Genomic DNA, 18,049 nt, shown 5'->3' with positions numbered 1-18,049 from the left:
TCAGATGTGACCGTCGTAATGACTGTGGAGACAGCAGTGATGAGCAGGGGTGCACTTACCATCCCTGCCAGTCACACCAGTTCACATGCCAGAATGGCCGCTGTGTCTCTAACGACTTTGTCTGCGATGGAGACAATGACTGTGGGGACGAGTCTGATGAGCTGCAGCATATGTGCCATACACCTGAGCCCACCTGTCCCCCCGGAGAATTCAGATGTGAAAATGGACATTGTATTCCCTTTAGGAAAGTGTGTGATAGGAATGATGACTGCTCCGACAACAGTGACGAAAAGGGATGTGGTGAGTGTAAACAGATACTGGCAATACTTCAGAAATCAGAGCCTAAGTTTAATGCCTGCAATTGTGTTATAATCAAGCTGAATGTAGAAAATCACAAATTCTGTTTGCTTTACTACTGAGGTCTTGTTAGAAGTTTATATAAACAATCAGACATAGTAAGAATAGTGTTAAGTAAAAATATTGATTAATGCTTTATGAAATATTTCAGAAAAAAATGAAAAGATGCTGAAATGGAGAACTTGAAGAAACATTTGCTTGTAATTTTGACCAGTATGGAATTAAAAAAATCTACAATTTGAAAATTTGTGCCAAACTGTTGCTTTTATTGCTTAACATTGAAGATGCATGTTGTGTGATCACTACTCTTTGTAACAATGCTGATGCCGAGTGTGGGTAAACTTTAAGACACTGCAAGAAACTGGAGGTAGTGTAGAAAAATTGACATTATTTGCCTCTTCTCTAACTGCAGGTCTCAATGAGTGTACAGACCCATCCATTCACCACTGCGACCACAATTGCACTGATACACCCACCAGCTTCATCTGCACCTGCCGTCCAGGTTACCGCCTCATGTCTGACGGCAAAACATGCGATGATGTCAACGAGTGTGCAGAGACACCCAGTGTTTGCAGTCAGATCTGTGAAAACACTGTCGGCTCCTACGTGTGCAAGTGCTCTCCGGGATTTCTCAGAGAGCCGGACGGACGCAGCTGCCGTCAGAACAGCAACATCTCTCCCTACCTCATCTTCAGCAACCGCTATTACCTGAGGAACCTGTCGACAGACGGACAGGCCTATTCTCTTATTCTGCAGGGCCTGACCAGCGTGGTCGCACTAGACTTTGACCGTGTTGACAAACGTCTCTATTGGATCGATGTGAGTCGCAGAGTGATAGAGAGGATGTCTTTTAACGGCAGCAACCGGGAGGTGGTGGTCAATGGAGTTCTGCATGGAGAGGGCCTGGCGGTTGACTGGATAGGAAGGAAACTGTATTGGGTGGACAGCTTCCTGGATTGTCTCAAAGTGTCCGAACTGGACGGTCGTTTTGTCAAGAAACTGGCTGAACATTGTGTTGATGGGAATAACACCTACTGCTTTGAAAACCCCAGGGGTATTGTTCTGCATCCCAAATATGGGTGAGCAATTCAGTCATTTAATATATAACATTCATTCATTCATTAAGTTGTGTTCTTTGAACAGTAACTTTTGATTTTGCATTTATTATGTTAAACTGTAATATTTACTGCAGGCAGTATTTGGAATCATAGTATTTGGACAATAATTCATAACATTATTTAAATACTTTAAAGAAAGTCAATTTGCTCCCACTAAAATACAGCATGTTGACTATTATGGTCATAATAGGTTTGTCAGCGTTTTGTAAGTACAAATAACTAGTGTTGTACAATATATTGAATCACAATCATCATTGTAATATCAATCGGTGCAATGTCCCAATCACGAAGGACAGGTGGGTTGCAATATTTGATAGGATATAATATTTAAGTTCCATGGATGGAGATTTTGCAGGTCAATAAAAATGTTTTGATGTTGGATAGACCTTGTGTTATGCCCAGACTTATGATAGAAAATTTTTACGTTTTTGAAATTGTACAATTGGTGCACCTCACCCACATGCACCTTTATGGCTTCTGCCATAAAGGTGAAGTTATTGCTATACAAGGTACACAGGAAAGGTGTTACTTTGGTGGTGGCAGGGCCATTTTGATTACCTAACCAGCAGTTAGAAATGTAAATATAATTATGACTCTAAATATGCCGTTAAAGTTTAGTTGCATCGCAAGGCTGTATGTGTTCTTTAGTTTACTGTATGAATATAAAACTTCACACAAAGCACAAATACACAGTTGTTTTTGCTAGAAGTGTTCAAAAACATTTAACTCATGTTTGATGCCATGATATTTTTACCAGTCATACACATATTGATGGAGACTGGGTTTTCATATACAGTATGTGCAAAAGTGGTGTAAGTTTTACTTTCTTCTGATTCCTGTTAGATATGTCTACTGGACAGACTGGGGAAACAAAGCCTTCATTGGTCGTGTTGGGATGGATGGAACCAACAAAGCAGCAATCATCACCACCAAGATAGAGTGGCCCAACGGCATCACAATCGACTACACCAACGATAAACTCTACTGGTCAGATGCGCATCTCAACTACATTGAGTAAGTTCCTCAGGAAGTTGGTGAATTTTTTCTCGCAGTAGACGAACTCTAGTAGATGTTTCAATTTCTATTTATTTTCCAGATACTCCGACTTGGATGGTCAGCATAGACACACGGTGTATGATGGAAACTTGCCGCACCCTTTTGCCCTGACTGTTTTTGAAGACACTGTGTACTGGACTGACTGGAACACACGCACTGTGGAGAAAAGCAACAAGTACGATGGTTCTGGTCGAGAAGCCCTGGTTAACACCACACACAGGCCATTCGACATTCACGTATGCCATCCTTACCGCCAGCCGATTGGTGAGTCTTCACAAGCATTGCACTCATCACTTGCTGGTCTTTATTTACTAAGCTGTGGTCAACTGATCTTGTTTGTCTGTGGCCCCTGCTTTGACAGTAAACAATCCCTGTGCTGCGAACAATGGGGGCTGCTCTCACCTGTGCCTAATCCGTCACGGGGGGCGAGAACACACCTGTGACTGCCCCGACCATTTCCTGGCTGTTCAAATAGGAGGTGTGACCCGATGCCTGCCCATGTGCACCAGCACCCAGTATAGATGCGCAAACAATGAACGGTTTGTCACCATTTCTTTAACGCGCAGCAGTTCTTTATGAGCGTTGTGGCACTTTAAATACCAGAGGTCCTCTACCAAACTGAATGGGAAACTACCAAAAAGAAACTTGTGTTTTAGATGTTTTTGACAGCAAAACCTCCTCTTCCCTACTTTCCTAATATTATTGTACATAAAATTCCCCGGCAAACAAGGAACAGTTTAATTATTGAAGATTTACCAATGAGAACTTATTATTTTTTTATTCTGTAGACATTTAGCTCGATACACATTTGATCTGATTCTGATATCTCTTTGAGAACTGTGACCTGGTAAAATATAAAAACAATCAAATATTTGTTTCTTCTCATCCAGCTGTGATGAATAAAACACTTTTATTTGGAGCAGAGGTGGCGTAGCACTGTGTGAGAGAAATTGTTTGAAAATAAAAGTTCTGACAGTAATGGACGACTAAAAGCTAGTCAGACATTTATTGCCAGTTTTGGCTGGCTTTTTAAGCCTGTTAAGCTAAATTGATACAGGGTAACCTTTCCACCACCAACAAGGATGTACTTAATTTTACAACAAGATTACATGATGTGACATATTTTCCCTACAGGAAAGGGAACTATTACTGATAATAACTTCACAGAGCTCGGACTAACCTTTCAAATCTGTTCATATTACCGTGTAATTGTGTATGTTTCAGATAATAAAAGCAGAGCTTGTTAGTTTTGCTATTTAATACGTTCTGGTTCACACTGGTTTGTCCTGCCTCTGTGTCAACAGTTGCATCCCTATCTGGTGGAAATGCGACGGTCAGCGGGACTGCAGGGACAGCTCAGATGAGCCCTCTACCTGCCCTATTCGCCATTGCAGCCTCGGCCAGTTTCAGTGCAACGATGGAAACTGTACCAGTTCACACTTTCTGTGTAACAGCCACCGGGACTGTCCTGATGGCTCGGATGAAGATGCCGTGCTGTGTGGTAGGTGGTTTAGCTGCTAGATGAACTACATGAACCTGTTTATATTTCTGACTCTCTGACTGGTTGTTGTTTGACTTTGCTCCTCCCAGCTACACACCAGTGTGAAAGCCATCAGTGGCAGTGTACGAATAAGCTTTGCATAAGCGAGTCTTGGCAGTGCGACAGTGAGGATGACTGTGGCGATCAGTCAGACGAGGACCCTGTCCACTGTGCCACCAGGACCTGTCGCCCGGGACAGTTCAAGTGCCGCAACGGACGCTGCATCCCACAGAGCTGGAAATGTGATGTTGATGATGATTGCGGTGACAATTCAGATGAGCCTCTGGAGGAGTGCAGTAAGTAGCTTACAAGAATTTACCTCATTGCTTTGTCCTTCTCTGTTTCACATTAGAGTTTTACTAGGATTTTATAAGGAAAGTGGTGCATTGTGAAGGGGAAGGAAGAGGTTTTCAAAATATCAACAAGTGCAATTTTTTTGTGTCCCATATTTGGCTTGTGGCGATACAAATGTACACCTACCTTTTCATATTCCTATTTGTAAAGCAGTTTGAGAACCACATATTATTTCTCTTTCACCTTCACAATCAATGTATTTTTGTTATATATTTAATACAAAACTCTTAGGCCTTTATATTTACTGTCTCTTGTTGGTTTTTTTTAAGTGGGTCCAGCTTATCGATGTGACAACCACACAGAATTTGCCTGCAAAACCAACTATCGCTGTGTCCCACTCTGGTCCATCTGCAATGGCCACAACGACTGCAGAGACAACAGCGACGAGCAGAGCTGTGGTGAGTCTCTTTAACAACCCCCCTTCCACAATGAGAGCTCTTCTTGAGTTCCCTGGCTTCTATTTTGTATTTGTTGTTGTTTTATCAATCTTAGATTACTCTAGAGAATTCTTTAGGAGTGAATAAAGGCAATTAGCCAAGCCGTCAGCCTCCTGTGTAACTGGTGCAGGGAGGTGCTGATGGAGATCGTCTCATCACTCTTCCTCCCCCTTAATTTACCTCTCCCTGGAAGCACCGCAGATTTATGAGCTGTCCATTGGTGTGAGACAACATATATGTGAATGTGTGCTCTGTCCTTGCGTGGGGGCAGGGTTCATATATGTCTCTTTGTACTTGCTGCAATCCAAATACACTCGGCTGTGGCCTCCCATCTCTTATCAGAGACCCTCACTCCATTAGTGCCATGCCTGCACAGGAGGGGAGATCTGCGCTAATCTTCCTGTAAGAATGCAGAGGATGGGCCAGGTGGAGGTCTAGGAGGGCAGGACTCGTGTACGCCGCGCTATCTTTGACCCCCCTCTCCGCCCTCCGGCACTGTGTGGTAGAGACAGCTCAGACCAGCTCTGTTTCACTCCTCTGCCTTCTGTGGTTCTCGTCTCCGGCAGTCTTATCCTCCTCAGACGTACGCTGTACTGGCATGAATAGAGCTCACACATCTGTCTGTGGCATTCTGCTCTCCTCCCTTTTAGACCTTTGCGTTTTAATTAAAAAATAAGATGTCTTTCATTTCAAGCTGACACTTCTGAGTACAAGCCTGGATATTATTCAAATGTGCAACTTATAGTTCATCGCTGAACTCTTCTGTTAGCTCTAAATGATTTATGAATATGAATGGCATTTTAAGTTTAGAAATGTCTATTTGTCGGTGCTTTCTTAGCATAATAATTCACTAGTTTTCCTGTAGTAAATTTAGTTACATTTTAAATTTGTGCGATTGTTTTTCATTTCCTCTGGCTTTTATGGAGGAGTTTGTTTTTCTTTTAGTATTTTTTGTTCAAAATTACATGTACCATTTATGCATTTCATGTGTTGTGGTTCTGCCTCAGAAATACAGGTGCTGCATTGCTTTGACAAAACTACAAAGTTCATGCTATGTGGCAGAAAACAGCCCTGTTTGAAGGAATTCAAAACATAAAAAAAAACTGGTAATGGGCGTGCCGTGGTGGCGTAGGGGAAAGCGCGACCCATGCTTGGAGGCCTTGAGTCCTCGATGTGGCTGTCGCGGGTTCGACTCCCGGACCCGGCGATATTTGCCGCAAGTCTTCCCCTCTATTCTTCCCCTTTTCCTGTCAGCCTACTTTCATATAAGGAACACTAGAGCCCACAAAAGTTCCCCTGGAGAGGTAAAAAAAAAAAAACTGGTGAAAAGTTGTAGCAGCCTTCTTTCAGCCAGCTGAGTGACAACGTGCAGCAACAGAACAAATTCTCTCTAGCACTTTGCATCTATGTAAGACAGACTGAAAGGATAGTGCAATTTTAGCGGTTTTGAATACGGTACGTTTTTAAAACCTGGGTTCACCTTGATATGAGCCACTGGAACCTTTTGTTATGCCTGAGGGAGTCAAAGGTCAGCTAAGATGCTTAAAACAACAACATTCCTCAAAAAATGTGCAGTTCTTGGCCTGAAAAATCCAGAGACAAATCTTTCAAAAAAAATAAATAAATATTTAAATGTACGTTTTTCATTTAAACAATGTAAACATGTAAAGAGTTAATCAAAATGCAGTACCATTTATTAAACAATAATATGATGAAAATGCATATGTCTGGGGGTTTTTGGTTGGGTTCTTCAGTATTTTATTTTCGGTTACTGGATTAAGTTTTATTTTTGTTTATCTTGAATTTGAGAAAACATAGGGCAGTCCTAAACATTAAATCTCAGTGTGCAGCTCCCCCATGAGGCAACTGCACAAATATGCAACAGTAGGCATTCATTTATAGTTTGCTTATATCATGCCATAAATATTTTTGCCTCCCATTATTTCCATATGTCAAAAAAATACATTTTCAAGATTGCAAAATTAATCTTGTAAACTTTTCAAGTCTAAATCTGGGAATCTAAAGAGCCCTTTGATTAGGGAAATACCATCCATCCATCCATCCATCCATCCATCCATCCATCCATTTTCTTTACACCCTTGTGCGCAGTGAGGTGGGGTACACCCTGGACATATTGCTAGTCTGTCACAGGGAAATAGTCAAACAATCATAATTTTAAATTTTTCAGACCTGGCATTTCACAGAAATAATATCTATTTCAGAGGAAGTGACCTGCGATCCTACCGGGGATTTCCACTGCGATAATCATCGCTGCATCCCGCTGAGATGGAGGTGTGATGGAGCTGACGACTGTGGAGATAATTCAGACGAACGCAGCTGCAGTGAGTGATTCTGTGGCAAACACACACATTCAACAGCATTTAGATACCTGTGATGGATCTTGTGGGGATCAAGGACTCTACATGGTCTTAAAAAGTCTAGAAAAGTACTGAATTTGATTTTGTCATGATAAGTATTATAAACATGAGACATGAAAATGGCTGAAAAAAGGTTAGCATTTTAGACTTTGTCTCTTAATAGAATTTTTAAGAATAAGGAGACTTTCTACATTTTATTTTGTTTGTTTCCTACATCACAGTTGAACATTCAACCACCTCATTTACCTTTTTTAATTTTAAGAACACAGGGATTCAAAGTACAAAAAATATTTCACTGTTTTTTTTTTTACCTGCATATTGATTTCTACATTTCATATTATTTGTAGTCTTGTGTAATGACGCTCTTAGTGATTACAAACTGTGATAATCCAGTTCATATTTTCTAAGTGTTACAGATTTTAACTGATCTTAATGCAGCTCCATAAATCAACCAAACAAAAGTCCCTATATATTATTGGCACTGTGCTGTTTTATAATATGTGGGAGGAAACGGAAAACAAATAAAAACCATTTGAAACTTTTGCAATAAAATTTCCATAATTTCATAAAACCTTATGTAAACATTTAATTAGGAAAATGTGCTGTTCTATAGCTCCTGCTGGGTGGATTGTTTGAGTGAGAAAGGATGCTGATGGCAAAGTGCAGTTTTGCAGATATTTAATCCAATATCTGGGAGGTGTTTGAAAGGCTTCAGAGTGTAGCAGTGAGAAAGGTGTCTTATCAGCACCTGGAGAAACAGGATGTCCTAAAAGGAGGGAATGAGGGAATCTTGTACCTTTTGTCCTTGGCAATGTTAAACAACCCAGCTAATAAGTCTAGCACAGCTTTTTAAATAAGGATGATAAACCTTAACATGCTGCGATTGCAGGTTTAAGGTTTCAAAAAACCTGCAATTAACTTAAAATATAACATTCAGCTCATTTGATGTATTAGTATAAGACTGAAGATTTTGAAGATGATGAAAAAACTTAAAACAGATTTTTGCAGACTTGCAAAATATCTTTTTAGGTTAATAAAGTTTTGTGGTGGCATGGTTCTGTTTCCTTGTTTTCTCCCAGCGCCACGCTCGTGCACCGAGAGCGAGTATCGCTGTGACAACCTGCGCTGTGTTCCCAACCGTTGGGTCTGTGACCATGACAACGACTGCGAGGACAACTCGGATGAAAGGGACTGCGGTAAGTGGAGGCTCTTTGTTTTGGCCCGGGATCTGGCTGTTTGTGAGTAACGAAGGGCCGCGCTAAACAAAGAAGCAATAAAGCTTGGAGTCTGAAGGCCAGACGAGCTGGACCACCAACGGCCGGTTATTGAGGAGGAGATTGCTGCAGTCTGCTGCAAAGCAAACAAACGTAACGTACACTGCGAACGGGACAGAAAACTGGTGTAGAACATGAACACTTCATCTCACATCCCAGGAACTTTTATGGAGTAAAATAAAACTTAACCACACAGCTACAAAATCTACCAGGACATTGTATCCTTATGGACACTTTTTGTCACTTTTATGCTTTTGTTTTTGTTTTGGTTGAGCAGAGCTGCGGACGTGTCCCCCTGGCTACTTCCAGTGCGCGAGTGGACACTGTATAGCTGAACGTTTCAAATGTGATGGCAACGCCGACTGTCTGGACTACACGGATGAGACATCATGCCGTGAGTGTCACATAACATTATTTCTCTTTTTTTTTGCAGAATTGAATGCATAGTTGAAAGTCTAGCAAAATTACTTTCACCACTTTCATATTTGTCCATGACTCAACTCCAGCCTTCAGCATATGCAGCAGCAGAACCGCTTCATGAAATCAGACAAGTTAAGCTGTATACAATTTTAAAAATAGTTTAGAGATTTTCATATCAAACTTGAAAATTAAGTCATTTTTAACTGGAGATGAGACTCCAGTTGACAGAAATAAGAAAGGTACAACAAAACAAGTACAAAACTATAACAAAATAACAGGTAAAATATTGCATTTATTCAACAAACCAAATAAAGCAAGCCTAAAAATTTTGATATTACAACAGGTATTGTGGTGTAACAGAAACACTCTTTCTTCCAGCAACCCGCTTTCCCAACGGCACCTACTGCCCGCCTTTCCTGTTTGAATGCAGGAACCACATTTGTGTCCAGCCTCACTGGAAATGTGACGGAGACAATGACTGTGGAGACAATTCTGACGAGGAGCTGCATCTTTGCTGTAAGAAATAACATTGAAAAAAGACAAAAGTGGAGCTCTTTGGTGCTTTTGAGTGAAATAAAGCATCACATGAAAGTTTAATTATTTTTTTTTAGGTTGCAGAAATTATTTTTTGCGTTGCTAAATTTAATGCGAGGTATTTTGGTTCTGTTGTTCGTAGTGGACATCGAGTGTGAGGCTCCATTCCGTTTCCGATGTGATAACAACCGATGCATCTACAGCCCTGAGCTGTGCAACTCTATTGATGACTGTGGGGACGGTTCAGATGAAAGACAGGAAAACTGTGAGTACAGTTTCATGATGGCTGGCATAGTTGATCACTTTATTCTTTTAAGCTACAATATTTAAATGTTTATATTCAAATAAAAATAGAAGTTTATACATTCTTTTTTTTTTGTTTCCACATTGCCTTCATGTAGGTCAAAAGCCCACACACGGTCCTTGTGATGATGAGGAGTTCAAATGCAGTAACGGAAAGTGCATCCCTCTACAGTACGCCTGCGATGAATATGACGACTGTGGTGACGAGTCAGATGAACTTGGCTGCCGTAAGTTAAAATATGAAGTAACATCAAATGTAAAAATGCATTTTATTAGTTTTGCATGTAACCTTATAACAGATTTGTAATATTGCTGCACTAGACAAGCTTTAGCTACTTCTTTTTTGCAATTCGATTAGGTTTTAGTGATGTTCATTTAACGAGATAAAGTCAATTGAATGTAACGTCGACTTACCTTGGAAAGGTTTAGCAAAAGAGAAAGATTTCTTTCTCTTTTCTCTTTCAAAATTTGTCCATATATCATTTGCCATCAAATGTGTTTTAGTTACGCATTTGCTAGAACCTTTTCATGCTACTTGCTGGCCTCTGCATTCATCACACCTTTGGGTAATCTTTTTTCAGATGTGGGCCATGGACACACATGCAGTGCAAACATGTGTGAACACAACTGCACCGACCTGACTCAGGGAGGCTTTGTTTGCTCCTGCAGACCCGGTTACAAGCCCAGAGCCACAGAGAAACACACCTGTGAAGGTGAAGAACACGTTCATGTTTACTCAGCAGAAGTTTGAAACATGAAGTTGTAGTTTTGACTCTTGCTGTCTCCTCGTCTCTTGGGGCCAGATGTGAATGAGTGTGAGGTATTTGGAACATGCCCTCAGGACTGCAGGAACTCAAAAGGCAGCTACGAATGTTTCTGTGCTGAAGGCTTTGTGTCTTTTGGTGAACTGCATGGAACTGAATGCGCTGCGCAAGGTAAGCAATTGAAAAAAAATAAACATTTCTTGTGCTTTCTCTAATGATAAGAAAATATTTACCCCAAATCTATTTCTATGTAGGAAATCCTCCAGTCCTGCTCTTGCCGGACAACATTCGTATTCGACGTTTCAATCTGTCCTCTGAGCAGTATTCGGACTATGTGGACAATGCCGAGCACATTCATGCCTTGGATTACCTGTGGGATCCAGAGGGCGAAGGCCTAAGTAAGTCTGTTTTTATACAACACTGGTCTCCAGCTTCAGTCCTAGTCCATTACCGTCCTTCAACGTTGACACCTGAAGAAGTGCTGGAGCATCAAACAGATACTGAACATTCGCTCCCAAGGGCTGAAGTTGGATGCCTTTGTTTTTGAACACACAGTAAATAGAAAGATCACAAAACCTCAGGAGGTGAAAAACATTTCCTTTGTGGTCTCTAGGTGTTGTTTACTGGACAGTTCTTGGTCGGGGTTCCCAGTTTGGCTCCATCAAGCGGGCCTACATGACCACATTCAATGATTATGGGAGCAACCCGGTGAAAGAAGTGGATCTGAACCTGCGGTACATTGCCAAACCGGAGGGCATCGCTGTAGACTGGGTTGGCAGGTAACCAAACATAATTATGATTTAATGTTTTAGTTAGAGATTTTACAGTTTATCTTGTTTAAATATTCTCAGTGTTCCCAAATCTCTCTCCACAGACATATTTACTGGACGGATTCAGGGACCAACAGAATTGAAGTGGCGAAACTGGATGGACGATACAGGAAGTGGCTGGTCCACACTGACCTTCATCAGCCGGCAGCTATCATTGTCAACCCGTCATCAGGGTACGAAGTGTTTGCATGGCAGAAATTTGGTGTTCGTGTCCACCTTGTGGTCACAGACATGTTGTTTTGTGACTGTATCTGAGCAGGATGATGTACTGGACTGACTGGGGGCAGAATCCCAAAATTGAGGCAGCATGGATGGATGGACAGCACAGAGAGGTCCTGGTAAAGGAGGAAGACCTGGGATGGCCCACTGGGCTGGCTCTAGACTACGTGAATGGAAACAGAATCTACTGGTGTGACTCCAAAGAAAACATTATCGAGTCCATGAAGCCTGATGGGACAGACAGGAAGATTGTCATATCAGGAGGTCAGAATAGTGAAGCTTGCCATTATTGATCAAATATCATGGCAAACTCAAGTTTACTAGATGAATAAATGTTTGTTGTTTGGTTTTCTGTGTTCCAGATATCGGAAATCCCTACAGTCTGGATGTCTTTGAGGGAAATGTGTACTGGACAACTAAAGACAAAGGAGAAGTGTGGAAGACGAATAAGTTTGGGCAAGGAAATAAAGTCAAGGTCCTTACGATCAACCCCTGGCTGACACAAGTCCGTATTTACCAGCAGTACCGGCACAACCAGTCAGGTCTGAACATCAAAACAAATACACAGAGGTTTATCAACTTCTTACTCAACTTAAATGAGTTATATTTCTTTCTGCAAACCTTAACATACTCCTTAAAGCTTTAAAATCTTATCACAATTTAACCAAAAAGATCATTGAATTTTATTGAGTTTTTCTGTAATAAATCAATACGAAGTAGCACGAGTTCTGCTGTCGTTGTCAGTGTCCAACCCATGTAAGAACGTGTGCAGTCACCTCTGCCTCCTCCGGCCTGGGGGCTACACCTGTGCCTGCCCACAAGGCTCCCCTCCACTAAATGCTGACTCAACAGAATGCGACGCAGGTAAACATCAGCGCCCGGATTGCTCTTACCATCCTCAGCCTCGTGTTCGCCGTGATGTGGCGTCTTATTTTGCATTCACACACCCATTCTTGACACGTGCCGCTTGGCTGCTCGTGTGTGTTGTTTTGTGTTGAGTCTTGTGATTTTATTGTCGTTCATCCACTGTGTGTGCTCGGCTTTTGCTTCTGCAGCCATTGAGGCTCCTGTTGCAATGCCTCTTGCATGCAGATGCATGAATGGTGGAACCTGCTACACCGATGAAGGGGGTCTGCCAAAGTGCAAGTGAGTTTAGCTGTAGGAGCCGTTTGTTTGTTTCAATCCGTTTTTATTAGAAATGCCTGGAATTAAATTGTCTTCAGATATGGACAGAGCCTATTAATTATTAATTAAGTTGTTTATTATCTTTAATTTGTAGATGTCCATATGGCTATACTGGCAGCTACTGTCAGATGGGGAAGTCTAGAGGTGCACCAGCTGGTACAGGTACAACAACACAATTTTCATTTAACTTTTAATATCATGTATGCAGCTGTATGATATAGCTTTAAACCTGGTTTTCTATTAAAAAGTCCTGCATTCAATGGCATATAGTGGGAAAGCAACGAACATGTACTTTTTCATTAACATTAAGAAATTATTTACTTAAAACAAACTCCTATTTCTTGCTGAAAAGTTACTTGGAAGTTATTTTTGTCCTACTTCAAGTATACTAAAATGTTTACACTAGAAACTAGACCAAAATTACTTGGTAAGATTTTGTGTTTTTGCAAAAATGCATTAAGAAAGTTTGTTCTTTTCTCATTATTCTACACTCCGAATCCACAAGGTTTCTTGGATTTGTGTTTGGGATCAATGTCTTGCTAAATTATCTACCTTTGTTTCACCTTCAGGTTATTACACCAGTGAAAGCAAACAAGAAGAAATCCTGAATATGAAGTATTTAATACTCTATAATCCTGTTTTTGTCTTTAAGCCGTGGCTGTTCTGCTGACCGTCATTGTCATCTTAATTACCGGAGCTCTAGCTGCTGGGGTTTTCCTCAACTACAAACGAACAGGATCTTTTATCCCCTCTATGCCTAAACTACCAAGGTACACATCATTTTTAATCACTTTATCTTGCATTTTAAGCTCTAGTTTAACCCAGACGTTTGCAGCAAAGCAACTGGATCAGAGTTCAGTTTTGGTTGTTTTGTTTTTGTCCAGCCTCAGCAGTCTTGTGAAGTCAGCTGACACCGGGAATGGGGTAACGTTTTGGTCGGGTGATAATGTGGACCTCGGACCGTCACACATCGGTGTTTCTGTTATCGACACAGCCATGCAGATGGTGAGCTAAGGGGTTTAGTTAATATTGTTTCTGTTAGACACATTTTTACCAACGTTTAACTTTTTTAACTTCTCTTTGTGGTGTTCATTCACACAGTTTAGTCTTTAACATCACCTTAGACCTGCTTGCATTAGCAGAATTTGGATGACAAGAGTTTCAATTGATGGTTCATTTACGTTGTAGTGAATTATGACCTCATATGTGATATTCCTTTAGGATGATAACTTTGCCACCAATGCCGGGCGACAGCCAGTCACATTTGAGAATCCACTGTACACCACTACACCTGTCTCTGGTGATCCAGCCGTCATTCATGCTACACAGGTATTCAAATACATGATTACTGTTTAGTTTTGATTCAGCTGTTCAACAACTATTGAATTACATGACTCACCACCACACACCACATATGATAACATTTACTTTTAATAAATTAAATGAATAGTTTTTTTTTTACCAAGCATGTTTTTGTTGTACTTCAGATACTCTCTACCCAGGATGCCCTTTCACCTGAATGTCATGTCTACAGTTAAGCCTGAAAATATTCATGCCCGTGGCAGATTTCAGTTCAAAATAATCGCTTAATTTTGCCAGAATTTTTTTTCTGACTGGAATCAAACTCGTCCTTTTGGCTTGATTCTGACAGAGAATCTGTGAAGGGGGCTAAATATTGGTGAGATGGGAAGCGGGCCTTCAAACATCAAACAGTTTGAGCTCATCAGCAAAGATAAAGAATCAAAACTCCAAAATATTAAAAAATGTGGCCAACTTACATGCAGGATATAACTGTTATTGGAGAGACGCTGTCACATTTTCTATTAGAAAAAAACCCCTATTTGGTTGAATGAAGATTAAATCTGGATGTAGTATAAATAATTATGGGCTTAACTTTGAGTTTGTTTTCCACAAGTAATATAGAGTAAAACTTAACACTGTTGCCTAGAAACAGGAAGGTACTGGATTCTCATCTCTGTATGGAGTTACAAGAACATGCAGGATACCTTCCCTGATTCTGACAAGCGCCCTGAGGAGTGAGGGTGTTTATGTGCAAGTTAATGCCTCAATCTTGTAACTTTTAGATGCATCCCTGTTCCAACATGCCTCCAGCACTCGCTCCATGGGTTTTGGAAGATGCAAAAATGTTCTCAGAAAAGCCGTACGGAGTCAAGTCAAATGTCATGATGATGTAGAAAATGTAGCTTTTGTAACAATATCCTATTTTCTTTTGGACCATAGTAAAAGTTTGGATTTTAAAATGATAGTTGTAGACATATCAAGTATTAACTCTTTCCCAGTGAGATTATATAAATTCTTTGACATTTTCAGCATGGAGTGCATGTGTTTTTTATCTCCTCACACCTTATTTCTGTTTCCTGTTGAACAGGTGAGAGTCAATGTGAGTGGTGAACAGCTGAACAACTTTGTGAACCCGACGTACCGAGGAGATCAGAGCTCAGGTGTTATCAACACATCTTCTGTCTGCAGCCTTCCTGTTCAGGTGAAAGGCCTAAGCCATGTAAATCCTAATTGATTTATTTTCTATAAACTAGAAAGTGGGATTTTGACTTGAGTTTTTTCCAGATGTCAAAGTGGAGCTTGTTTAAACGGAAATTAAAACCAAGCACCACATTTGAAAACCCTTCATATTCAGAGGTGCGTTTGAATCCAGGAATCTTTTATTAAAAAGTTCACTTAGAAACTTTTAATGCAATAAACTGCACATCGTTTTACAGATGAAGGATGAGAAACCTGGCGGAAGCAGCGAGGACACTTCTACCCCAGAGCCGTCTCCATTCGTTCCTCCACCAAAACCTCCGAAGAAGGATCGTCCCAGCACCTTCTCTCCAACCGAGGACAGTTTCAAAGACACGGCCAACCTTGTTAAAGAGGACAGCGACGTATAACCCCTCACTCTGATGGAGGGATTTGAAGAAGAAACACACTTTGCACAGAATTTATTTTTATATGCAGCCTGTGTACAAACTCAGATTGTGCTGGGACAGAGAAACACGATAAAGTGAAGAGAAGATCTTATGACACTTCTGCCTTCTGACACTTCTTATGCCAATTTTTGCGTTAATATTTGTTTTTCTTATTATGATGTACAATATGTATATCTTTGCACTGAAGCTGTTGATAGAAATGTTAATAAATATGTTGTAAATTTGTAAATTTCAACATTAAGATTTTGTCAGAAATAGATCCTACATTGTAAACTCACGGTTAACCAATATAAAATGTGAGCTGCGTTGTAAATGTACACTACTTATATGATCAGAGATCGCCAGAGAAGAATGCTGGAGAAAGCTGAAGATATATTCACTATACGTTGCAAATACTTCGTTTCAGGGATGACAAATTAAAGAAATTGGATTTCAACTCACACCATTTATTTTCAATGCGACACAGTCCAGTATAAACTGGAAGAGAATCGATTTCACTTGATCACCTTGTCTATAAATCATTGATTGTTCTAGCTTGAACCGGCTCAAATAGTTTGGGAACAGTAGCCGAATGTGTGCAGGTGCTGCACTTCAGTGCAGTCAAGATTCATGAAGAACAACTCCTGATAAAGACTTTTTCTTAAACAAACTGAGACAAATTGTTTGCTGGTTGATTTATTTTGTATTGTAATGAAACTTTATCTATGATTGTGCAGAACGTACCCACGTGAATTAAATTTTTGCTGCTGACACGTGAATGAATAAATTTCCTATTTTGTAACATTGTCTCAATACACTTTTTTTGTTTTGTTTCAGAAGAATTGCTTAGAGGAATCATACATTTACTGCATTTTGCAACATCCTCCACAATCAATTTCACTCCTGTAAAAAGGCTCAAATTAAATTCAACATTTGTTGCAGTTGAACTGATCATTTTTGAAAAATGTATTCAGTGGGGGGTCATGATTAGTAATTGCCTCGAATAAAAATGGCCCCAAATAGTTTCACAAACCATGTAATTCTATTAAAATAAAATCTGATAAAATATAATCCTTTTCACTTTCAAGCTGGTTACAGGATTGAGGAACTTTATAGTTTAATTTATTATATAACTACACCACTAAAAAATTGGAAAGACAAGTGGACACCTAATTTAGATAAGGAAGTTATTAACTTTCATATTAGCCAAAAACAAGAAAATACTAGTTGCTGGATTCAAAACTGGAACTGGCCCATGAGGTTGGACAGGGACTAATACGGTACTTATCTTTCAACCAGCACAGTGAGAAAGATGCAGGAGGAAGTAAAAAAATCTCCATTTCACAGAGATGCAGAATTATTCATTTTCTGCATCTTTCATTTATTACAAACTATTTTATGTGAAGTTATGCAATATAATTTGATGACATTTTCAAACTTTTTCTAAAACTCCTCAAACAAAGGTACAGGACTAAAATTACAGAAAAATAACTGTAGAACTTTATCACAACAGTCAAGGAAGTCAATTTGTGTGAGCAGCATGTTTTAGAAAACACGGAATTGTGCAAGGCATCCTTTGATCCTCCGAATGCGACTGAGTAATCTCAGAAATATGCTGGAAAGGTCAAACTGAGAAAAACTGCTGACCCTAATGCGGTTTGCGAGTACTTTGTGTTGCTTTGCTGACCATCCAAGTAACATTTCCTCACCATTCCTTTCCGATGTTGCATTTATAGTGGATAATTCATTCAACTTCATTCACATCCCAGAAACAAACCATTCCTAAGAACTAGCTGATGTTGGTTCATGAAATTCATATATTTGGTGATGAAAATCTCTATCTTCAAAAAGAATCTTACAATATCCTTGATAGAAGGTAAGTTTGATCTTTTGAAAATCAAGTTTAAAAAGATGTCAAATACTATTTGTGCTGTTTAGAGAATTTAAGATCACCATTTTTAGGAGTTTTTCATCAAAAATAGTTTTTGTTGTTTTTATCCTGCTGAAATGATGATTTCATTTATGTGTGAAATAGCTTCTCTCTGTTTCTGGTTGCTGAAGTGCAGACTTGAGATATTTTCATCCTCCCTTTAAATGCAGAGAATGTGCTAAATGCTTCAGTAGGAGGATGATGAGGATGGTGATAGGACGCTCCAAGTTGCCTTTATCTCTCCCAGTGCTTAACTCTGACTGGCACTCTATCAGTGGTCCACCCCCTGCTCACTTCGCTCCCCCACCTCCCTTACCACTCGGGTGGTTGCTGCTGTCCAATCAGTCAAACCTTTTTCATCAAGACCTACAGCCAGGACCCTGAAGCCTTTTTCTATCCCAGATGTGTCAAACCTACCAAAAT

General features: G+C 40.1%; 1 protein-coding gene across 4 annotated transcripts in view; it reads left to right on the top strand.

Annotated features, from left to right (window-relative positions):
- Nucleotides 1-16,498, top strand: part of lrp2a (low density lipoprotein receptor-related protein 2a) — a 58,778-nt gene extending 42,280 nt beyond the window's left edge. For 3 of the 4 annotated variants that reach the window (XM_028023632.1, XM_028023631.1, XM_028023630.1), the window contains 30 exons: nucleotides 5-300; nucleotides 770-1,436; nucleotides 2,319-2,489; nucleotides 2,572-2,795; nucleotides 2,893-3,070; nucleotides 3,836-4,032; nucleotides 4,122-4,367; nucleotides 4,695-4,823; nucleotides 7,085-7,204; nucleotides 8,320-8,436; nucleotides 8,792-8,908; nucleotides 9,313-9,450; nucleotides 9,611-9,733; nucleotides 9,870-9,998; nucleotides 10,353-10,484; nucleotides 10,575-10,706; nucleotides 10,790-10,933; nucleotides 11,149-11,314; nucleotides 11,410-11,538; nucleotides 11,625-11,848; nucleotides 11,947-12,126; nucleotides 12,329-12,448; nucleotides 12,640-12,730; nucleotides 12,864-12,931; nucleotides 13,422-13,539; nucleotides 13,654-13,774; nucleotides 13,991-14,098; nucleotides 15,159-15,272; nucleotides 15,356-15,427; nucleotides 15,508-16,498. In XM_028023632.1, the coding sequence (XP_027879433.1) occupies nucleotides 5-300; nucleotides 770-1,436; nucleotides 2,319-2,489; nucleotides 2,572-2,795; nucleotides 2,893-3,070; nucleotides 3,836-4,032; nucleotides 4,122-4,367; nucleotides 4,695-4,823; nucleotides 7,085-7,204; nucleotides 8,320-8,436; nucleotides 8,792-8,908; nucleotides 9,313-9,450; nucleotides 9,611-9,733; nucleotides 9,870-9,998; nucleotides 10,353-10,484; nucleotides 10,575-10,706; nucleotides 10,790-10,933; nucleotides 11,149-11,314; nucleotides 11,410-11,538; nucleotides 11,625-11,848; nucleotides 11,947-12,126; nucleotides 12,329-12,448; nucleotides 12,640-12,730; nucleotides 12,864-12,931; nucleotides 13,422-13,539; nucleotides 13,654-13,774; nucleotides 13,991-14,098; nucleotides 15,159-15,272; nucleotides 15,356-15,427; nucleotides 15,508-15,678 (4,942 nt within the window). In that variant the 3' untranslated portion in view covers nucleotides 15,679-16,498. Of the gene's footprint in view, nucleotides 1-4; nucleotides 301-769; nucleotides 1,437-2,318; nucleotides 2,490-2,571; nucleotides 2,796-2,892; nucleotides 3,071-3,835; nucleotides 4,033-4,121; nucleotides 4,368-4,694; nucleotides 4,824-7,084; nucleotides 7,205-8,319; nucleotides 8,437-8,791; nucleotides 8,909-9,312; nucleotides 9,451-9,610; nucleotides 9,734-9,869; nucleotides 9,999-10,352; nucleotides 10,485-10,574; nucleotides 10,707-10,789; nucleotides 10,934-11,148; nucleotides 11,315-11,409; nucleotides 11,539-11,624; nucleotides 11,849-11,946; nucleotides 12,127-12,328; nucleotides 12,449-12,639; nucleotides 12,731-12,863; nucleotides 12,932-13,421; nucleotides 13,540-13,653; nucleotides 13,775-13,990; nucleotides 14,099-15,158; nucleotides 15,273-15,355; nucleotides 15,428-15,507 lie in introns of those variants that run through there. The other variant, XR_003596268.1, reaches the window with a different exon arrangement.
- Nucleotides 16,499-18,049: the final 1,551 nt, after the last annotated feature.

Source organism: Xiphophorus couchianus, chromosome 7 (assembly GCF_001444195.1).
Source record: "Xiphophorus couchianus chromosome 7, X_couchianus-1.0, whole genome shotgun sequence".
Classification (NCBI taxonomy): domain Eukaryota; kingdom Metazoa; phylum Chordata; class Actinopteri; order Cyprinodontiformes; family Poeciliidae; genus Xiphophorus; species Xiphophorus couchianus.
The sequence above is the reverse complement of the archived record's forward strand: the minus strand, read 5'-3'. Positions and strand labels throughout refer to the sequence as shown.